This window comes from Podarcis muralis, chromosome 2 (assembly GCF_964188315.1).
Source record: "Podarcis muralis chromosome 2, rPodMur119.hap1.1, whole genome shotgun sequence".
Classification (NCBI taxonomy): Eukaryota; Metazoa; Chordata; class Lepidosauria; order Squamata; family Lacertidae; genus Podarcis; species Podarcis muralis.
This window is the reverse complement of record NC_135656.1, coordinates 15,886,613-15,906,968: the sequence shown is the minus strand read 5'-3', so window position 1 is coordinate 15,906,968 and position 20,356 is coordinate 15,886,613. Positions and strand designations below refer to the sequence as shown.

Here is a 20,356-nt window from a genome sequence, read left to right as displayed (position 1 = left end):
TCTGTATCTATGCCATGTGCACGCCCTGTTTAATAGTCCTCTAAAGTCCAATTTGGAATGTCTCTTATATAAACAACATTAAAAGTATGAGAACCACTCAATGCAGCTTTTTTCCCCTTTTCTTTTTACAGCCTGAGGATATTGTTACTGTCATGGAGTCTAAAAATATCACAAACTGCAAGGGAAATTATAGATTTCTTGCATGCTTCCTATTGTTCACATCAAATCAATAACTTGGATTGAAAAATATTGCTGTGCAAGCAGAACGCACTTCCACTCACACAGAGGTTTGGATGGCTGATTTCCCCTCTGAAGTCCCTCAAGAGCCACCTTAGAGGATATCCTAACACCCCAAAGGCAGCTTTTCAAAGGCCACTGGAGGACAGAACTGGTGAATCACTCATACATATTGTGCAAAACAATGCAGTGATAAGGGTAGCAACTTGCCAGACTTAATGTTTACCAAGGATGGGAGCACAATTTTAATTTTCTTCCTGAGATGCTAGACTGCCTTCACTCAGCCCTGAACAAAACTGGGTTTAAAATGACAATTCAAGAAACCAGTTGAGTAGAAGTGAGCACACACACAAAAGTATGCATTTGCTTGTGCTAAAAAATTTCAGCAGCTCCTTTAAAAGGATGTGTCTCTTAAGACACTGCACATATTATTGGATGCACTCTTCCCACCTTAGATCAAATCTATGCTGCCAGGTGCCATAAGAAAGCGGCAGCACATGATAGTACGCACCCCGGAAATGATCTCTTTCAGCTTCTGCCTTCTGGAAGAAGGTATAGGGTTATAAAGGCCAGGACTAGCCGCCTGAGAAACAGTTTCTACGCTAATGCAATTCTGGTTCTAAACACAGCATAAGGGATCTCTGTAGTATAGTGTATTTTAAAATGGGGTTTTAGAGTTTTTAGGGGTTTTTGAATGTTTTATGTAGTTTTTATGTAGTTTTGTGTAGTTTTATGTAGTTTTTCAATTTCATTGTTCCGCAGGGGACAATGACAATAAAGATATCGTAATCGTAATCATATATCACTGCTGTCTTCAACTTTTTCAGACACAAACCTACCTGTAACCCAAACATGTATCTGGGGATATATTTTTTATTTTTTTCCCATATACTTGCATGTCGTCGCAACTCACTTTAGATCTAGTCATGACCCAGTAGCCGGTCCCACCCCATCAGTTGAAGACCAATGCTATACCATAATAAACAAAGCCAAGCACAGCTGAGAATGGGGCTCTCCCAATCACCAAGAGTAGCAAGTGTGCAAGACAAGTCACGGCTCGAAGGTGGCAAGTCAGAGGGCTGAAATTTAAGAATGAGTGGGGAATTCGTTCAAGATATATTTGAGGCAAGAATGTGTCTGTGCACCAAGCTGGTGCTTGCATTCTAATTCTCAGCAATCCTGATAAACACAGTTTTAATAATAATAATAATAATAATAAAATTTTTATTTATACCCTGCCCTCCCCAGCCAAGATCTACAGTAAACTGTTTTAGCTTGAACAAAGCAATAGAGCCCAGTCACACAGAGATGTGAACTAGCAATAAAAAATGCTTTTTGTCGCCCTGTATCCAACCCAGCATTGAATGTCAGTCCCTAACCATCCCCACCCCGGTCAGACACTACAGAAGTGCTTTTATTCATAAAGTCACCCAATTTCAACAGCTATGGCTGCCTAAAGCATAAAGCATTATTCCTGCATTAAAACATATGTTTTTCAAGGCAGCTAGCCATCCAGCTGTTTCGACAGCAAGATTACAGAGAGCCTACTTATGTCAAGATGCAATACAATTCCTTGCGTTGTTTTTATACCCTGGGGACATTGACTGGGGAAAGCAGGTTGCTTGATTGCTGTACAAGTCTACAGAAAGAGCCTCATGCTGGTCACTGAGGCAGGAAGTTCCCTTGTATTTCCATCATTACAAGAGTGTTTTAGGGTACGCTTGTAAAAGTTCATAACCTACTTACCGTATCTGTTATTATGGTCCCAAAAGTTGGAAGAACTGGTGGGGAGGGAAGTGAAAATATCCCACACCCCCATTCCTTAACAGGTTTTATGCCTCACTACAACCCTAGCTTTTTATGTAAACCAGTGGTTTTCAACCAGTGTGCCATGGCACCCTGGGGTGCTTTGAATGATAGTCAGGGGTGCCACGGGCAACACTGACCTCTGTCCTTCTCTTCTTCCCTCCCTCCTCAGATGCCCTCTTGTGTCTCTGCTTCCCAAAGGCATGCACAGCTGTTTGTTGCAGCAGCCCTGGCTACAAGCTCCCCAGGCGAATGGTGCCTCTGGGACTGGCCAGGGGGTGCTTCCCAGGTCCCTGTGGGGCAGTGTGAGGAGGCACTTCTATTTGGGACAGGGGGGCAGCTCAGAGACATGGGGCAGCAGTTGTGGCTGCCTGGAGGACTCTCAAGGAGAGGGGAGGAGGCTGAGGGAACACTCCACAAGGGAAGTTGTTTGAGAAAAGGTGAGAGGCTGCCAGCTTTGCAGGCAAGGGGTGACATAACTGGGCTCCTTGGCCCCACAGGGGTGCTGCAGAAAGAATGTAGTTGGTCAAGGGAGCCATGGACTCAAAAAGGTTGAAAGCCTCTGATGTAAACAGCATGTTTTACAATGCCATTAAGTAAAGGTAAAGGGTAAAGGGACCCCTGACCATTAGGTCCAGTTGTGGCTGACTCTGGGGTTGCGGCGCTCATCTTGCTTTATTGGCCGAGGGAGCCGGCGTACAGCTTCCGGGTCATGTGGCCAGCATGATAAAGCCATTTCTGGTGAACCAGAGCAGTGCACGGAAACGCCGTTTACCTTCCCACCATAGCAGTACCTATTTATCTACTTGCACTTTGACATGCTTTCGAACTGCTAGGTTGGCAGGAGCTGGGACCAAGCAATGGGCTCTCACCCCGTCATGGGGATTCGAACCGCCAACCTTCTGACTGGCAAGTCCTAAGCTCTGTTGTTTAACCCACAGCGCCACCCGCGTCCCACAATGCCATTAAAGGGGACAGCTAAACAGGGTTTCACAAAACATGGAGATTTGAACCTTGAACGATGCATTCATCATCATTCTTCTCAAGGCTGTGCACCATATTCAAAGCAGTCTGGACACCAGCAACCTAAATATGTGCCAGGCAATAAACAGGACACTGCTGCCTGCACAACTTCTGTTCAGACGTTTTATACTTCCTTCTAACAGATCAACAAAAGTTGGTTGATTTGGGAATTGTGCAGAGGTCACAGGGTTCAAGACATGTGGTCAATGAAACTAGTTCTTCAGGGTCATAGTCATACAGAGTTCCCCTCAGGAATGCTGCTTGCCCATTTCTTGAACTTTTAGATATCATTAAAAAGAGGTCTGTTCTGTAGCACACCAATCTCCATACTGTGCACCAGGCACACTAGTCAATAAAGCTTACCTTGAAAAAAGTAAATCCACCATGTTGGATGTACCCCTCTATGCCTCTCAGAATTTGGAAACTCACATGTCTGGGAAACCATGTTGTAGCTTTTATACTTACAACGATATAAAGAAGGGTACTGGAATTAAGAACACTTTTTTGTCTTACTTTACTAACATTAATTTACATTAATTTCAACATTCAAATTATATATTTTGCACTGCCTTTTGATGCCTTTCCTTCTCCAAAAGTATGCAAAGCACACGTACACACACTCAGCAGAAAATCTCTGGCCATGGGCCGGCCTGCAGACTATCAAAACCACAGTTTAACTATTTAAAAAGTACAAAGCCTAAGCAAATTTTGAGTGCATAGTGCACTTGGTAGCTGCGTAAAAAAGACATATGACTCACAAGAAAAGCACAGACAGGACCATAAAACATGACTGGCCCTCAGGACAATGTTGCACTGCCCACACACAGTCAGTTCTTTTGCATGTAAAGAAAATACCAAACTGTATGTCCATGAAGAATGCACAGCCTGGCCAATGCAACCTCTTTTCAGTGACAGACAAGGAAGTAATCAAGTTTGAACTAATATGAACTGAGCCTGCTGAGCTGAGGTTCTTGTCTATACTAACAAGGTGTTTATAAAAACACCTTGGACTTCTCATTCCCTGAACATCATATATAAGTTGCCCAATTGCTCTAGTAAACTAAGAACTAGATTATTTCACATTCTCAATCAAAATGGTTCAACCTTATGACAGAAGGATGCATTTTTCCTCAAGCAGAAAACAAAAATGGTGTATTTCAATATTCCCTACAAAATCTTTTCACAGAAACTACTTTGGGTGGAAGGGCAGATTACAAATCTAATAAATGATTTAGGAATTGTTCAAAAATTGCCAAGTTCTTACAAGTAATCAAGATTTCACAGATCAGATTATTATTTTTTAAAACAAAGAATTCTGCTGAATACCAATTTGTCAAGACTCGCAAAACGCTACTGGCAATTTCACACAGTTGAGTGGCTAAAGTCCTTAAATACTGATTATCTTACCTTCTTCCTTTAGCTTGCCAGTTAACACTATAACCAACTCTGATCTCTCAAGACTTAAATCTTCACTTTCATAGTAACATAGATGCCCAAAACAATCCACATGCTCAATAGTTATAGGCTACCTGCCTTGGAGAAGTGTTGTACATGTTAGCATGTAAACACAGCCAAATGCAAGACAAAGCAGACGGGACATTCTTTGCTATCAGAATGTCACAGAAGTTAAAGCTCATGGTTGCAATACTGGGAAACCTAAATCAAGGAGCAGGGTATGTTTAGCCTGGAAAAGAGGAGACTGAGAGGAGATATTCAGATATCTCAAGGGCTGTCACATGAAGGGAACAACCTTGTTTTCTTCTGCTCTGGAGGGTAGGACCTAAACCAAAGGCTTCAAATTACAAGAAAGGAGATTCCGACTAAACATCAGGAAGAACTTTCTGACAATAGGAGCTGTTTGACAGTGGAATGGTCTCCCTTGGGAGGCTGTGGACTCTCCTTCATTGGAGGTTTTTAAGCAGAGACTGGATGGCCATCTGTCATGGATGCTTTAGCTGAGATTCCTGCATTGCAGGGTGTTGGACTAGAGGACCCTTGGGGTCCCTTCCAACAGGTTTCCTACAAAGACTGCACTGCGAAAGTCACTCATTCTCTCTTGGCAAGCTTTTCATAAATGCTTCATTTAAAAATTCAGCCTCTAGATGTCAGGTGTCCCAGCCGTAAAAACAGGATGATAATGGCACAGAGACGCCCATGATAGAAATGTAAGAATATGTTTCGAATGTGGTGATCCTGATACAGGAAGAGCTAGTCCTACAGACCTATAATAAAGGCACAGGTCAGTAATGAGACAGAAGGCATTGTGAGTCACATCAGCATTACACTGGAATCCCCAAGATTCAGTAAGACAGGATTTCACCACCACAAAAGTTCTGCAGTCCTCAGGCTCCTGTTTATGCAGGCCAGTAGAACAGAAGTGAATCAAAAGTTAGTCAACCTGTTGATGCCATATATTCAAGGCGTCAATCTGCAAGCACTATGGTAAGACACGTACAACATCAGGAATGGTCAGTGGTAGCAGATCTCACATATTCCTCTTTTGCAGAGAGAAACAGGCTCCAACAAGCAGTCACAGCCAGCAAAAATAGAAGCATTTCCAAATTAAATATAACTTCTGAATCTAAGCAGTCTCTCCCGAGGAATAAATAGAAAATGCAAAACATGTCCTATGGCAAACAGTTCTTGAGAAAGAAAGCGAAACAGCATTCTTATTGGTATTTTGGGTATTAAACTGAACCGGTTGCCACTGCAATTTCAGCGGACCTGATGGGGAAAGCACAAGGCTCCTGCACCTTTAAGAGTTGCCATGCAAGCTACACCTGCTGAAATTCAGTCTTCTGTACAGCTATTAAAGGTTCATCTGGCCATTCTAGTGCTAGGTATATACAACTTTTCCCCACAGAGACGTAGAGATATAAAACATTGCCCCTATCGGAAAGAGAGAGAAAGAGAGAGCCCATGGCCAAATGCAGCTTTAAATTTAAATCCAGAAGTTCAGGTTATAAAAAAACTCTAACCTCATTTCATCTCTGTGATACACACTAGTCTCAGGGCACAATTACTACTCATTGCTCACTGGGACAGCAAACAGTAGAGCAACTAGGCAGACTCGAAAGTAGGAAAATGCTGGCTTGGGCATTTATGCTTAAAGAGTGGTGAAGACTCCTCCTATCAGACATCCTATTAGTGAGGTAGTTTCAGGCCTTGAGGTTGTCCTGCTGGTATTTGTCATCAGCAGAAGTTTTGTATATAGTTTAAACTCCTTGAGCTGATATTTGCTGCAAGGGGGAAAAACAGAACAAAACAAGCACAGATGACTCTGCGTGAGTCAGTGCTTATTACCATTGCATCTTGGAGCACCAATGATTAGGAAACAGAGTCATAAGAAGTCGGGACTCACAGCTTCTGTTCCTGACTCTGCCACTGACTCACAAGGCAACCTTTGGAAAGTTGCACAGTCTCTGACTCAGACTCCCTCCTTTGCAAAGAGATCGGATCATTCCAACAGCCCCCCGTAAGTATGTTGCAAGAATAAATGAATATTATGTAAAGTGGTTGTGGGTGCATGTTCACTATGGAAACTTATGTTTGCCGTCAGATGGTAAAAGTTCTTCAATAACAACCTCCTCCTCCTCAACACCTACGGTTAAAAAAGGTGGGCTTACACCATAAGAATTTGTTTGCCAGTTGAGAGTCCCAGAATCATGTACCAGTCGGCACATCATCGCTCTGTGGGCCTGCTGGAACATATTCTCACCCCAGCCTAGGATTGTTTCCAGATAGGGGTCAGAAGAGGGTCTTGAATAGCCTTTGGCTAAGACAACTGCTTCCCCCTCTCCCTCGGATCAAAAGCAGTGATAGAAACTAAGATATATAAGGCAGTGTTTCCCAACCTTGGGCCTCCAGCTGTTTTTGAACTACAATTCCCATCATCCCTGACCACTGGTCCTGCTAGCTAGGGATGATGGGAGTTGTAGTCCAAAAACAGCTGGAGGCCCAAGGTTGGGAAACACTGATATAAGGTACCGGTAATCACCAAATGACACCTTAAACCTAGGTTACGGTTGCCACCACAGAAAGTCTAGGCACCATTTTCTTTTATAATGAAATTTATTATTCTTGTTATTATTTTTCATTTCACTTCCACACCACTTTATATTTTAAAGAGAAAATATCAAAGCAGTGGAGAACACATTAAAACATCCATCAAACCACCCAGAATAAAACAAATTCAAGTTTCAAGGAAAATATTTCAAATCCTTCTCTAAATGACATTTAGCTTTCTCCATATTTATTGACTGACTTAATTTATAGAGCTGCCACATAGCAGAAGTACGCTAGGAACCTGTGCGGTGTACTGGTTAAAGTGCCAGACTAGGACTGGAGAGATCAGGGTTCAAATCCCCACTGAGTCCTGAAGCTCACTGGGTGACCTTGGGCCAGTCACAGCTTCCAAACCTACCTCACAGGGTCATTGTAGGGATCAACTGAGAAGCAGGGCAAACCATGTACTCCTTGGAGCAAAAGGTGAGATAGAAATGCAAGAAATAAGCCCTTCTGCTCACCTGCTTAAGAAAGTGGGACGGTGCCAGCCAGATGGAGATGTCCTTCGCCAGCGTCGTGCCCAGAGATCTCAGTGTAGTTGCAACTGGACCAGTGCCCATTGCAAAAAGTGCCTGGCTAATTCCTAACACTGATGAATAGCTATAAACAACTGAAGAGGCCATCCCACCATTATTTGAATAGGGGATCTTCTCTGGCATGAGAGATCAGAAACTCATTAAAAGGGAGAACCAGAGGGAGAATGCAAGCAGCACAAGCAGAAAGTCTTCAGCTGAGCTCTTCTTCCCTTTGAGTTACTCTTGGGCACAAAAAAGATACAGTAAAATGTTTATTATATATTACAGTTAAAAAATAAAATATTGTGCAGCACCTGATACATTTCTATACTACCCTTCATTAGAAATAACCTCAGGGTTAACAAACAAATGAAGACCAGTACTAAAATTCATTACTCATTACAAATGGGCACCACTGATTGACCACCTACAAATGCCTTGGTGAAGTGATATATCTTCAGCTGGCATCAACATGCAATTAAAGTAGATGCCAGTTGCATTTCTGATGGGAGGGCATTCCAGAACTATAGCCACCACAGAAGAAGACCTACCTTGAATCACTGCCTGATGCACTTACTGGTGGGAGTGCCAAAAGGTCCTCTCCTGCAGATTTTAAGTCCCAGGATAGTTGAAATACAAAGGGGTGCGTGTTCTGAAGCAATCTGAGAACAGCCCACCCATCAAGTTTTGCATTGTGCCATCCTGAGATGGCAGTGGCCTTTAGGTTTAAGCTTTAGCATCCTTAAGTTGTAATACATTATGAGGCAGTAGTTGTGAGTAAGTAAGTTCTAGGCTTTCCCAGCTGTACTGCTTTAAAAACAACAACAACGTGTCCCTGTATATCTCCAGCTTTCTGTAACAGAATTAAGGGTTTCTGTTACAGCTTTGGAAAAGTATCTTATCTCACAGGACTGATGCAGAGATTGAGATAGCACCTACAGAGTGCTTTGACAATTCTAAAATGCTATATAAATGATAAGAATTATTCTACCACAATAAAACAGCAGAGGGGCTTGCAGAATGATGCTCCACCACCTTTCCAGAAGTGTTCAAAGCAGTTTACTTGCAGTTTTACAGAATCCATGCCCAAATCCTTTCTGATAGGCCAGCACAGTCACTTATAGGCTCCGACACTGGGAATACTTTCATTACCCCTCTTCTCCATGGAGAAGTCATGTATCTCCCCTCCCCATCCCCCATAATATTGAGGGTATAAGGCTTCTCTTTATGAGGCTCTGGGTGTGGGGTTGGGAGTTCCTTCTCTAGCGTCTCACTCTTCTGCTTTCCATCTCTACCCCATCCAGAAAGCAACATGAGGTTAGGCTGCTTCTTCCTCCACACCTCTCTCTGTCTAGGTAGCAGCTGCCAGGACATTACCCCATTCGTTTCTACATGGTTCCATCCTTATTTCAGACATTGTGATATATTGATATATTGCTATGTTTAGCTGGTGATATATCAATCGGGTTGAAAACCCGATATTGCCCAGCCCTACTATTTAACAATAGTGACAGGTAGTGATAGGTTGAAGCGAAGAGAAATCATGACTTTGCTGTGGAGGTGGGATTCCAAGGGTAATTCCTGGGTTACAACTCAGACTCTTATCCTCAACACACACTCCCTATTGAGCAGTGTTCAGATATATAAGCTAGGCGCCAAACCCTGGCTCATTTAACCAGGGTGAAATCAGCCCTGAGTGCTCATTGGAAGGACAGATCCTGAAGCTGAGGCTCCAATACTTTGGCCACCTCATGAGAAGAGAAGACTCCCTGGAAAAGACCCTGATGTTGGGAAAGATGGAGGGCACAAGGAGACGGGGACGACAGGGGACGAGATGGTTGGACAGTGTTCTCGAAGCTACTAGCATGAGTTTGACCAAACTGCGGGAGGCAGTGAAAGACAGGAGTGCCTGGCGTGCTCTGGTCCAGGGGAACGCCTAGTTGTCATTTTGGAGCCAGGCGACTCAAAAGGCGTATTTTTCAATACAACTTTTTGGTTCCTGAAATCCGTTCTGATTGTGCAGATAAAATAAAATGGATAGAATTCTACAGGATGTGTTGCTAGTGTGTGATCCCCAGGCATGCACCTCCAGATGGTGCAGACGTCAGGTGCCATTCTGGCATCTGGGCATCTTCACTTGGTTGCAAGTGGCCTATAGCCAGGTGCAAAATGTGTCTGGCAAATTTTGAACGCTGCTCTTGAGCTTCCAGAAAATGCTTAGGCAAAACTACAAGGGCACTGCTTTACTGTAGTGCTTCCCATCAGAAACATATTTCTACACACCCTTTTGTCATACAGGCATAATAAAATATCTAGATTATTGCAACGAGCTTCATATCTAGCAGAAATAAGAATCTGCTTCCATTAGATATTGTTTGCACACAATTGTGGCAGCACACAACCATTCTGTGCTACAGGTTCCCCGGTTAGAGGGCTGCTCTAGTGCTCCTTCTTTGTTCACAAAATGAACAACTCTTCCTGCTCCCCACACAAGCGCACCAACATCTGCACAAATTCTGCCACCACCTCTTACTTCTCTGAAGATTCCCAACACAATAAATTGCCCTGGCAGGCAAGCAACCACAATCCAGATTCTTTAGTGAAGACACATGGATAAACAAAAAGGAATGAAGTCACTTGCTGAAATACAGTCAACCACTGTCACCTAGACAGGCTAGCTCATGTTTAGTCTGAAGAGTAAACAGGAACCTTCACTCCTACATGATGAAGCAATCACAAAGCAACAATGACCTGGAGTGTTAAGCTCAGGGGAAGCCTGCCAGCAACGGGAGTGTGAACCAGGGTAGGGCACTGGTTGTGTCTGGATGTTTGAAAGTCAAGTTTGAGTCCTCACACAGCTATGAACCTCACAAGGTAGCACTGGGCAAATCAATGCCCAAGTCTGGTGGTGTGACTAGAGATAATTATTTTAAAAAATTACTCTGAGCACCTTGTGAAGAAGGAGGGAGGTCAACATGAAAAATGCTGAAGAAATATATCTGAAGAAGTGTGCATGCACACGAAAGCTCATACCAATAACAAACTTAGTTGATCTCTAAGGTGCTACTGGAAGGAATTTTTTAATGAAAAATGCTGTCAGGTTACAGCAAATGACCTTGAACAAAGGAACACCTACATACAGTGGTACCTCGGGTTAAGTGCTTAATTCATTCCGGAGGTCCGTTCTTAACCTGAAACTGTTCTTAACCTGAAGCACCACTTTAGCTAATGGGGCCTCCCGCTGCTATCACGCCGCCGGAGCACGATTTCTGTTCTCTTCCTTGAAGCAAAGTTCTTAACCCGAGGTACTATTTCTGGGTTAGCGGAGTCTGTAACCTGAAGCATATGTAACCTGAAGCGTATGTAACCCAAGGTACCACTGTACTACTAAGCAAAGAAAAGCCCCCACTGACACATCTTTCCTCCCAGCGTATTATTTCAGAACAAGGTTATGGATTCACTGTTTTATCAAACTCAAAAGTTTCCCCTATCCCTTCAATACACTTTCATTTGTTGTAGTTAAGCTGTTCATCATACATGGCAGTGGAAGCAAGCTTGATACTGACAAGTGAAGCTTCAAAAGAATCAGAAACAAAAAGCAGGAGAAAGGAAGTGGGGCAGCTTACCTTGAAGCATTTGGGGTTCCCAGCCCTGCATGACCAGAGCTTCACAGTAGAGTTTCAGAAAGGGAGCGCACGATTCATGGACTGCCGATCAGCGTGGCAGTCAGAGGATAAATGAGCACTACTCACAAACTAGTTGCTTCTCGAAGAAAGCCACTCCCTACATCAGTAGGAGTTGTACGGCAGATTGGAGAATTCATGCTGAAGGGCGGGGTGTAAAGGAAATTTATGACCTAGTCTAGGAACACTGAATCATTCCTCTGCCCCCAAAATGGGTTATCATTTTGTTCTTTCTTATCATGCCTGACACGAGGGCTCAACACCATAACAACCCTCCTTCTCCAGCCCTGGAGAACTAGGTAATGAAGTAAAAATGAATGTATGCTACCAAGTGTACGGCAAATAGCAAGTATGGGAGAGGGGGAGTTCATTGGGATTGTGGGGAAAGTTAGTCCTTTCTTCTCCTGCCATGGTATACACACAAAAGCTAGGGCTACTAGCAGATTCGGGGGGCAGGGCATTGTTGGGACTGCAACACTTGATGAAAGGTTTTGGGGTTTTTTTAAAAAAACAAAAAACTCCCCACAGCCCATATTGAATCTGGAGGACAAACCCATTAGTAAATGTTTCATTTAACATCTAGTTTGGCCCCTCACATTCTTTGACGGGGTGGCTAAGCAATGGTCCTGCAGATGTTGCAAAACTACAACTTCTATTAATCCTAGCCACCATGGTCATTGATCAGGGATGATGGCTGTTGCAGCTCAACAATATCCAAAGGTCCACAGCTTTCCTATCACTGCTCTAGGATCGTCAGAGTTGTATGTTTACTACCATCACCATTAATAGGATTCCCCTTGTTTATTTTACGTCGCTACATATGACTCCTGCTTCAAGGCGGAATTATGCTATCAAAGATATAAGGGGGCTTGTTTCCTTTCTCTATCTTCCTCCATGGACCTGTGATCATTTCTTTTAAAAATTAACATTGAGAGGGTAGGATACTCTATCTCAATCTGCACTCCTTTGTTTTCCCAAAGTGAAGTTTTCATGGTTGCACTTCTCTATTCCCCCACCCCATTCACCAATTCCCCTCCATATTTATTTATAATTTCACCCCCACAGAGCTAGAATACTGAGAAGGGCCAGGTGTAGTGGTGTTTTAACCGGATAATAGATGTACACATACACAGTCCAGACCACAGCTATGTGTATTTGGAGGTCGGTTATGACAGTAAGAAAGTCTTCTTGACGGCCTTTCTAAAAATGTATGTGCGGCATAGAAAGCCACATCCTGTTATCTTTTGAAAAAGCTAGGGAAACCCCAACATTAATAAGCAGAAAATAAGCATTTTTATTAAAAATAAAGAAAACCAACCAATCGGAAGCCACGCCTCAGTTGTTGAACATTTCGGAAGCCTAATGGGCTTCTGGACCAGATTACATTCGACAACCAAGATTTAACTGTACTTGGTTTGGGAGCAAAACCCTTAACATTTATCAGTTATTTGACACCACATAGCATCTAGAGAGCTTCACATGTAATTAATTCAGGAACCTTTACAGCCTTATTGAGTAGGTCAGTATTATTTTCTACATATAGCAGATAGATTGCTGAAGAATTAAGCTGGGCCTTATGTTAATTGCATCTTTGAAACTTGTGCTTGAGACCCTCCTCTTTCTTTTAACTCTATGAGCCCCCACCCCCAGGGCCCCCAACCGAGAATGGAACCACAGCACAGAGCAAATGTGATAGTGGTGGTGGTGTTTCTTAGCTGTTAAAAATAGCTGTGGAGATGATGTTTAGCAGGAAAACAGCATGGAGGAAAAAGTCAAACACACCAGGAGATTACACAGCCGGGTTGTTTAAAAAAATGAGAAAGGTAATTCCCAGAACAGAATTCAAAGGCATGGCTAAAGACATGTCTAGGTTTAACTCCAACGTCACCTAGCAAATTTATGTAAGAGGTGAGATTTGAAGCAGTTTTTCTGGATCACAACACAATCTTATAGCCACTGTCCTGTATAAACTTTTGCTGTAATGCCCATCATAAGGTCCATGACAAACAGGAGCTCCCTATCCCTTCACTGAATAGACAAAATGGCTACAATGCCAGCAGCTTGTACATATTCATGGCACCCTTTTGAAGACACACCTATGACGGCACTGAAAACTTGGGTTAGCTTGGCCTCGCCTATACTTGCCACACAAATCCTGTTGAGAGAAGCTCAATCTCAAAACTGCTGCAACTCAAGTAAGTATGGTTTAGGACTCCCATGCAAACCATCTTAAATGACAGCGTCCCAAGAGGCAAGATTTCCTAGATTAGATGGATGTTTAAAATTCAGGGTTATCAAGTGACCAGGAGATGTACCTCATTTCAACACATCAGTACTGTATTAGAGCATTCCAGGTCTACATGAGTAAAATGAAGTGTCTGGGAAAGGAACATGCTGGATCATGTCACAGAACTGTACTTATCATAAGCAGGCCTCACCTATGAACGAGGAAATTACCTTACAGTCTGTACTGCATGCAAGCACATTATAATTACAGAGATAGCATCACCAAAGTGTCCTTCCTGACTTGGTAGAGCTGTCCATAGAGATTTGATGCTTCCCACTTCTCTCTCTCACTTAATGCACCTTACTTCTCAGGGTTTGAGTTTTCTTTGTGTTCTTTAACCTTAGGAAACTGTCCCATTTGGGGGCATCAGGGCTGCTAGATACTACTGTAAGCCAACTACCATGTCGGAGATACATGAGAGAAAGCAAAGGGAAGCAGCATATTAGAGAAGAACTTAACACACGTGATATGCAAAGCACCACCACTCTTTCCTTATGAGAAGATCTGAAGGTGTTATTGACATCAGTTTGCCTCAGATATGGCTGAAATAAGAAGTCATGTTGGTTAAGGGACTGCTGTTGAAAACCGGAACTCTGTGTCAGTTTCTGTGTAATGCCTGTGTCTGTCTCATCTCTCTCTGTGTCTGTCTCATCTCTCTATAAAGCATAGTTAAGGAAATACATCAAGCAGCAGCATCACTTTCTTAGCTTTCCCATCTAGTTTACCCCAGTGGCAGCCAATAAAAAGTGAAGCGGAAGCAATGAAATTTATGGCATGACATCAGTGTCCCATGTTTCCTTAACTACATGCCTTACAGGGAAGAGGAGGGGGGAGACAAAATGAAGATGCCGTTTTCAGCAGAAACACTTTAATCACCATTCCGACCTTATTCCACCCCTATAACTCAATAAACACCGGCATACACACTTTAAAAAAAATGCCCTTTCCCCCCTTCCATGTACATGCCCTTTCACATTAAGTTCAATTTCACATTATAAGCTCAAGTCACCATAAGGTCATTGCAAAGCAATTCCCATTCTGAAAAAAATGATAACATGTTCACATCTGGGAAACATTCACAGCACCAACAATTCAGGAGCAGCCTAGGATGTACTTGACAATTTCCTAAGTGACTATGTATATAAAGTTTTTACTGGAACTGACCAAAGCACTCCTTTTACCTTTATATTGCATTGTTTGATATTTAAAAAATGAATTTATTTTTTTTAACGAAACCATGTATATAAACTCCTCCTAGGGTGATCTTCAGTACAGGAAGACTCGTAAGACTTCAAGACAAAGTTGGAAGCGGCTTTTAGATGTGCTGTGATAACAACTTCCCTTGGGATGCAGCTCACTATGCAACAGTTCCACCTGGATACCAATTACATGCATGCACAGCCATACCTGAAGACAGCTTCCTACTGAATGTTTGTCTTGCTATTGGGATTGTAGTTCCATTTGTGTTTCTCAAGCTGGTCTCTGACTGTAATAAATTTCATGTTTCAATCCCAGCAAGCATTTGCAGCAGGGGTCGGCAAACTTTTTCAGCAGGGGCCGGTCCACTGTCCCTCAGACCTTGTGGGGGGGCCAGACTATATTTTGAAAACAAATAATGAACAAATTCCTATGCCCCACAAATAACCCAGAGATGGATTTTAAATAAAAGGACACATTCTACTCATGTAAAAACACGCTGATTCCCGGACAGTCTGCAGGCCGGATTTAGAAGGCGATTGGGCCGGATACAGCCCCTGGGCCTTAGTTTGCCTACCCATGATTTACATGTTGTAAATCTAGCAGACTCCTTTCCTGCCACTAGGTGTAAAGCCAACAAGCACCCTAAAGCTGATAGTCAATTCACCTTTCAAAAAGAAACACACTACATAATGAGGGGAAAACATATTGGCCTCAGAAATGTTAAGAACATGTAACACATTCTTTTCTTGCTATTAGGCCACTCCAGAAAAAGGAGTGTGGCATGGGAGGAGGCTGATTTCTGCTTGGACCTGCACCCAATACTTTGCCAAAGAAGGTAACACTTTTCTGACTTCACATGTTGTCAGGACAGGTTAAGGATACTGTGCTTTATAAAATCACCCTGCAGATTGGCTACTACACCAAAGTGGTCAGTACAGTTATGAGAAAAAAGAAACTGGACATATTCTAATCTCGCTCAGGACAGCTCTCTGTGTAGGTCCACATTCTGCAAAAGCCACAAAATATGGGACTGGATGCAGAATTCAGATTCTTAAGAGTATCAGCTCACATTTATTTATTCTTAAACTTTCCAGTCCTTAGAGATGTGTAGATATGCTTAGAGAAAATGTATGGACAATGCCAACTAAAATCTCAGAAGCCAGAGAGATGCCAAACTGAGACTGCAATCCTAGTCACACTTACATGGAAATAAACTAATGGAACGCAGTGGTACTTACTTCCAAGTAAATATGAGTAGCATTGCACCAGAGACTGAGGCATGGTTGTATTGCCTTTTGCTTTCTCCCTTTTTATATTGCCCTGCATTGTGCTTTGCCTGTCAATGGTCTGAAAATGAGAATTATGCACAATAAAATAAATTATGCAGATTTACATAATTTATACAGCCTGTACAGTTTGGTTTCCCCCACAAGTGCCGTATTTCTCCTGGATGGAGATTGTTAATTTGTTTAGCACAGAGTACATACAGCTCTGGCAGTGGCATATTCTACAACTAATAATGTTTTGTAGTTGATACTGACTGGACCCAAGGAGCACAACACAAGGAGGGAAATACTGGTTTTATTTTTATTTTATTTCTCCATTTCAGGTGAGGCATCCCAGAGTGGTTGCCAACACTACATTTCAGCTGCTGGCTGAGAGGAAAGCAGAAACATGAAACCTGTCTCATTCTTAACTGAACTGGAAGGGAAAACAAAGAAGGGGGAAAAAATCAATACTGTGCACACAGGTTAAAGACATTAGCTTGTTAAAAACAGACCAGAAAATACAAAGCATTTCTCACTGTTAGTATTACTGGGTGCTTACAGGGAGTTACAGGGAGGAGAAAAGGAACCACAAAGGGAGAATACGCTCAGAAGGAAAACAGCAGCCAATATCGCAAAAGTTGCAAACAAAATTAGCAAAAGATTTTTAAAATGTTTATCTCATGTTTTGCAACCATTAACATCTCAAGTAAAGTTGTTGGAGCAACAGGTGCAGCAGAGATGGCTATCCTGCTTCATGGAAGAACATGCACCCAAGAAGCACCAAAACTCACTTTTCATGGGCACATTGACAGAACACTCTCCAAGGCAATGTGGTTCTCCTCCTATAGAGAAGACAACTAGGACTACTGCTTCCTCTGCAGTCATTGGGGATTTACAAGGCATTGCAGATCCCAAACCAAAACAACAGGATACCAGCCACATGACTCACACTGTACTTAACACAAATGTTAACGGTACAGCGCTGCATCCTAAGTAAGGTCTACAGAAGTACTTAACAATGTCCAGCTTTTGCTCATGTGAATGTGCCTACTAAACAGGTTTAAAAGGTAAAGGTAAAGGGACCCCTGACCGTTAGGTCCAGTCGTGACCGACACTGGGGTTGCGGTGCTCATCTCACTATATTGGCCGAGGGAGCCGGTGTGCAGCTTCCAGGTCATGTGGCCAGCATGACTAAGCCGCTTCTGGCAAACCAGAGCAGCGCATGGAAACGCTGTTTACCTTCCCGCTGGATAAATTTATCCTATTTATCTACTTGCACTTTGACTTGCTTTTGAACTGCTAGGTTGGCAGGAGCAGGGACAAAGCAACGGGAGCTCACCCCGTCGCGGGGATTCGAACCACCGACCTTCTGATTGGCAAGTCCTAGGCTCTGTGGTTTAACCCACAGTGCAAGAGGGTATAAATCCCATCCACTTTCATTACCCTTTCACTTAAGACATTTGAGTCTTTTGCTTACCACATACGACATCTATTTAGCATGACCAAAACAGTCGGTTCTTTGCAGACTCCCAATGACCCCAGGCGCCAACTCAAGTCCTGCAATTCCCAATGAAGTAGAGAAGGATGTGGGAGAAGGGGGAATCTCTAATACAAAGCACTTTGGGGTAGGGTGGGAGGTTCAGAGTGAGCTCAGCCTCTCTCTCTTGCTATTGCTTTTCTCTCAGCAAGTTGCTTTAAGTCAGAGAGCCTCTTTGGGACAAAAACAGCTGGGGAAAATTGGGAAAAGTTTCAGCTCCGTTCCCCAGCTTCATACAAAATCTGTGATGAGCGAGGACTAAAACACAGGCCTGCTGCCATCATGTCTAACTAGGCTTCATATTTTGTGGACATGGGACCCAGTATTTTTTCCTCAATAGGGCACAAGTTTCAGCTATCACAGCATGTATAAACAGAAATCCGGTCAAACACATATGAGGACAGACAGACAGAGAGTCTGGGATTTAAAAAAAAATGTATGCTACAAGCAATTATTTCATAGTTGGGGTGGTTGGGGAGAAGCACACAGGGCCTCAACCTTGTTGATTTGGGTCCAATAATTCTAACAGAACTGGAAGCAGAAACCTATCTAGTCCCCATAAAGGTAAAGGTAAAGGTACCCCTGCCCGTACGGGCCAGTCTTGCCAGACTCTAGGGTTGTGCGCTCATCTCACTCTATAGGCCGGGAGCCAGCGCTGTCCGCAGACACTTCCGGGTCACGTGGCCAGCGTGACATCGCTGCTCTGGCAAGCCAGCGCAGCACACCGAACACCGTTTACCTTCCCGCTGGTAAGCGGTCCCTATTTATCTACTTGCACACGAAGGTGCTTTCGAACTGCTAGGTTGGCAGGCGCTGGGACCGAACAACAGGAGCGCACCCCGCCACAGGGATTCGAACCGCCGACCTTTCGATCGGCAAGTCCTAGGTGCTGAGGCTTTAACCCACAGCGCCACCTGCGTCCCCATATCTAGTCCCCATAAGATCAAGCAAATCACTTGTGATAAAAATATAAAGCAGCTGGGAATCCAGTTTTTCCTCACTCCTAAACTTCTGGATCTCCAGATAAGAAAACAGCTTAGAGGTTTTGTTGTTTTTTAACAATCCCATCACAGTCTAGCACCCCTTCTCCTTTTTAGAAATGAAATGAGAGGCAGGTGGCTGCTATCATAGCCTATTCAAAGTCCTAGCTGGGAACACCCACAAAGTAAACAAATTACCTCACCATGGAAAAAAAGGGAGGTAACTGGGGACAAAACTAGGTGAAAATATTCCTTTTAATCTGCACAGAAGGAAGATGGAATGTAACCCACCATTTTTCTCCTGTAGTGGACATTGTGCTGGGTGGTCATCTCTATACCAGTACCACATCCCAGGCACTTCTTGGAGATACAGCCTGCTACCACAGGCCTACCACCCTCCATCTGGGATGGGTGCTATTATATCGTCTCCTTTTATTATTTTTCATTTGGGCTATTTGTATCTCAACTAACAATTTTCAATGATAGATAAAAGTGGCATAGCTCAAAGCACCAGTGGAGTGGGGCCACACGGCCTCACAGTAAAAGATATTAGGCTTTTTTGAGGGGGGGGGAAGAAGTGCATATGACAGAGGTTTATAAAATTACGCATAGTGCAGAGAACGTAGATGTGCTCCTCCAACATCCTGCTATCATGCGCCACACAATATCGGCCCCCACAATCTCCTTCAGAAGCTGGCACCTCTGCAGTGCATTATGTAAAAGTTGTAGTGATAGCTGCAAGCCTGGACAGTTTGGTTTCTGTCAAGGCTGTCTACCCCTCCCAATTGGTGAAACCTGCATGCACGCGCACACGCACACACAATGAGTTTTTGGGTTATTTTTTGGTTTATTGGTTCAGTGGCAGGCACAGAGCTGCCTTTTATTGGGTGGAAGGGGTTCTGAGCGTCGACATTTGTTATGAAATGGGCATTTCTTTTAAGCCAGAATTGCTTAGCATCTGGTTGGCCAACAAGGGAAGATGATGCTGAACTGGGTAAACCTCTGATCCAGCAGGAACCCCCTTATGTCCTTAAATAGCTGGCTGCCACTGGACAAAAATCTATGCCATATTAATGTATTTTCATCTGCACCCATTTTCATAACATGACAAATTGAAGCAAGTCAATTTATTCCTTGTGAAATTTAAATACATCATTGCCTACAATGATACCAAGAGGTGTTTAGTTGACACAGCAGAGGCCAGATACATGTTAAAGCATCTTCAAATAGGCATCAGTAACTGATAAATAACTAATCAGAAAAAGACCCTTCTTGGTGGTTATATCTAATGCAAACCTACTGAGCAAAATATTTATTGGGCTTGTACCATATGATTCCTCTTTCTCTTCCCCTCCCCCTCCAAATCTGCTCCAGAAGGTGACCCAATACTCCTGAGCAGATTTTGCAAGATGATTTGTTTTTGGAGGGGGGTGTTCCTGTTAGATTTCAGTGGGTTTGCACCACTTTAACTATCATGGCTTCCTCAAAGAATCCTAGGAATTGTAGTTTGCTAGAGGTGCTGAAATTCCGTGGTAGAAATCTCCAGCTCTCCTGTCAGAGCTTCCTAGAAAAGGAAAGGGACTGTTTTATTTGACTGGTTTAAAACTGAAGTATAGATACTCCTAATGTGAGTTAAAGAACAAATCGAGTGTACACTCAAACAGGATAGATTTTGAACCTATCACAAGCCAACAGCATGTGACTGTCAATGCGACAGTCCGAGAAGTACTAATATGTACTAAAACGCAAGGCATG

At 43.1% G+C, this 20,356-nt stretch overlaps 1 protein-coding gene across 4 annotated transcripts in view; it reads right to left on the bottom strand.

Moving 5' to 3' along the window:
* Positions 1-20,356, bottom strand: part of DIP2B (disco interacting protein 2 homolog B) — a 184,910-nt gene that overhangs the window by 160,264 nt on the left and 4,290 nt on the right. Inside the window, exon 1 of one of the 4 annotated variants that reach the window (XM_077923933.1) lies at positions 11,273-11,297. The exons of the other annotated variants lie outside the window; for them this stretch is intronic. Within the exon in view, the coding sequence (XP_077780059.1) occupies positions 11,273-11,282 (10 nt within the window). The 5' untranslated portion in view covers positions 11,283-11,297. Of the gene's footprint in view, positions 1-11,272; positions 11,298-20,356 lie in introns of those variants that run through there. 4 annotated transcript variants of the gene reach the window in all.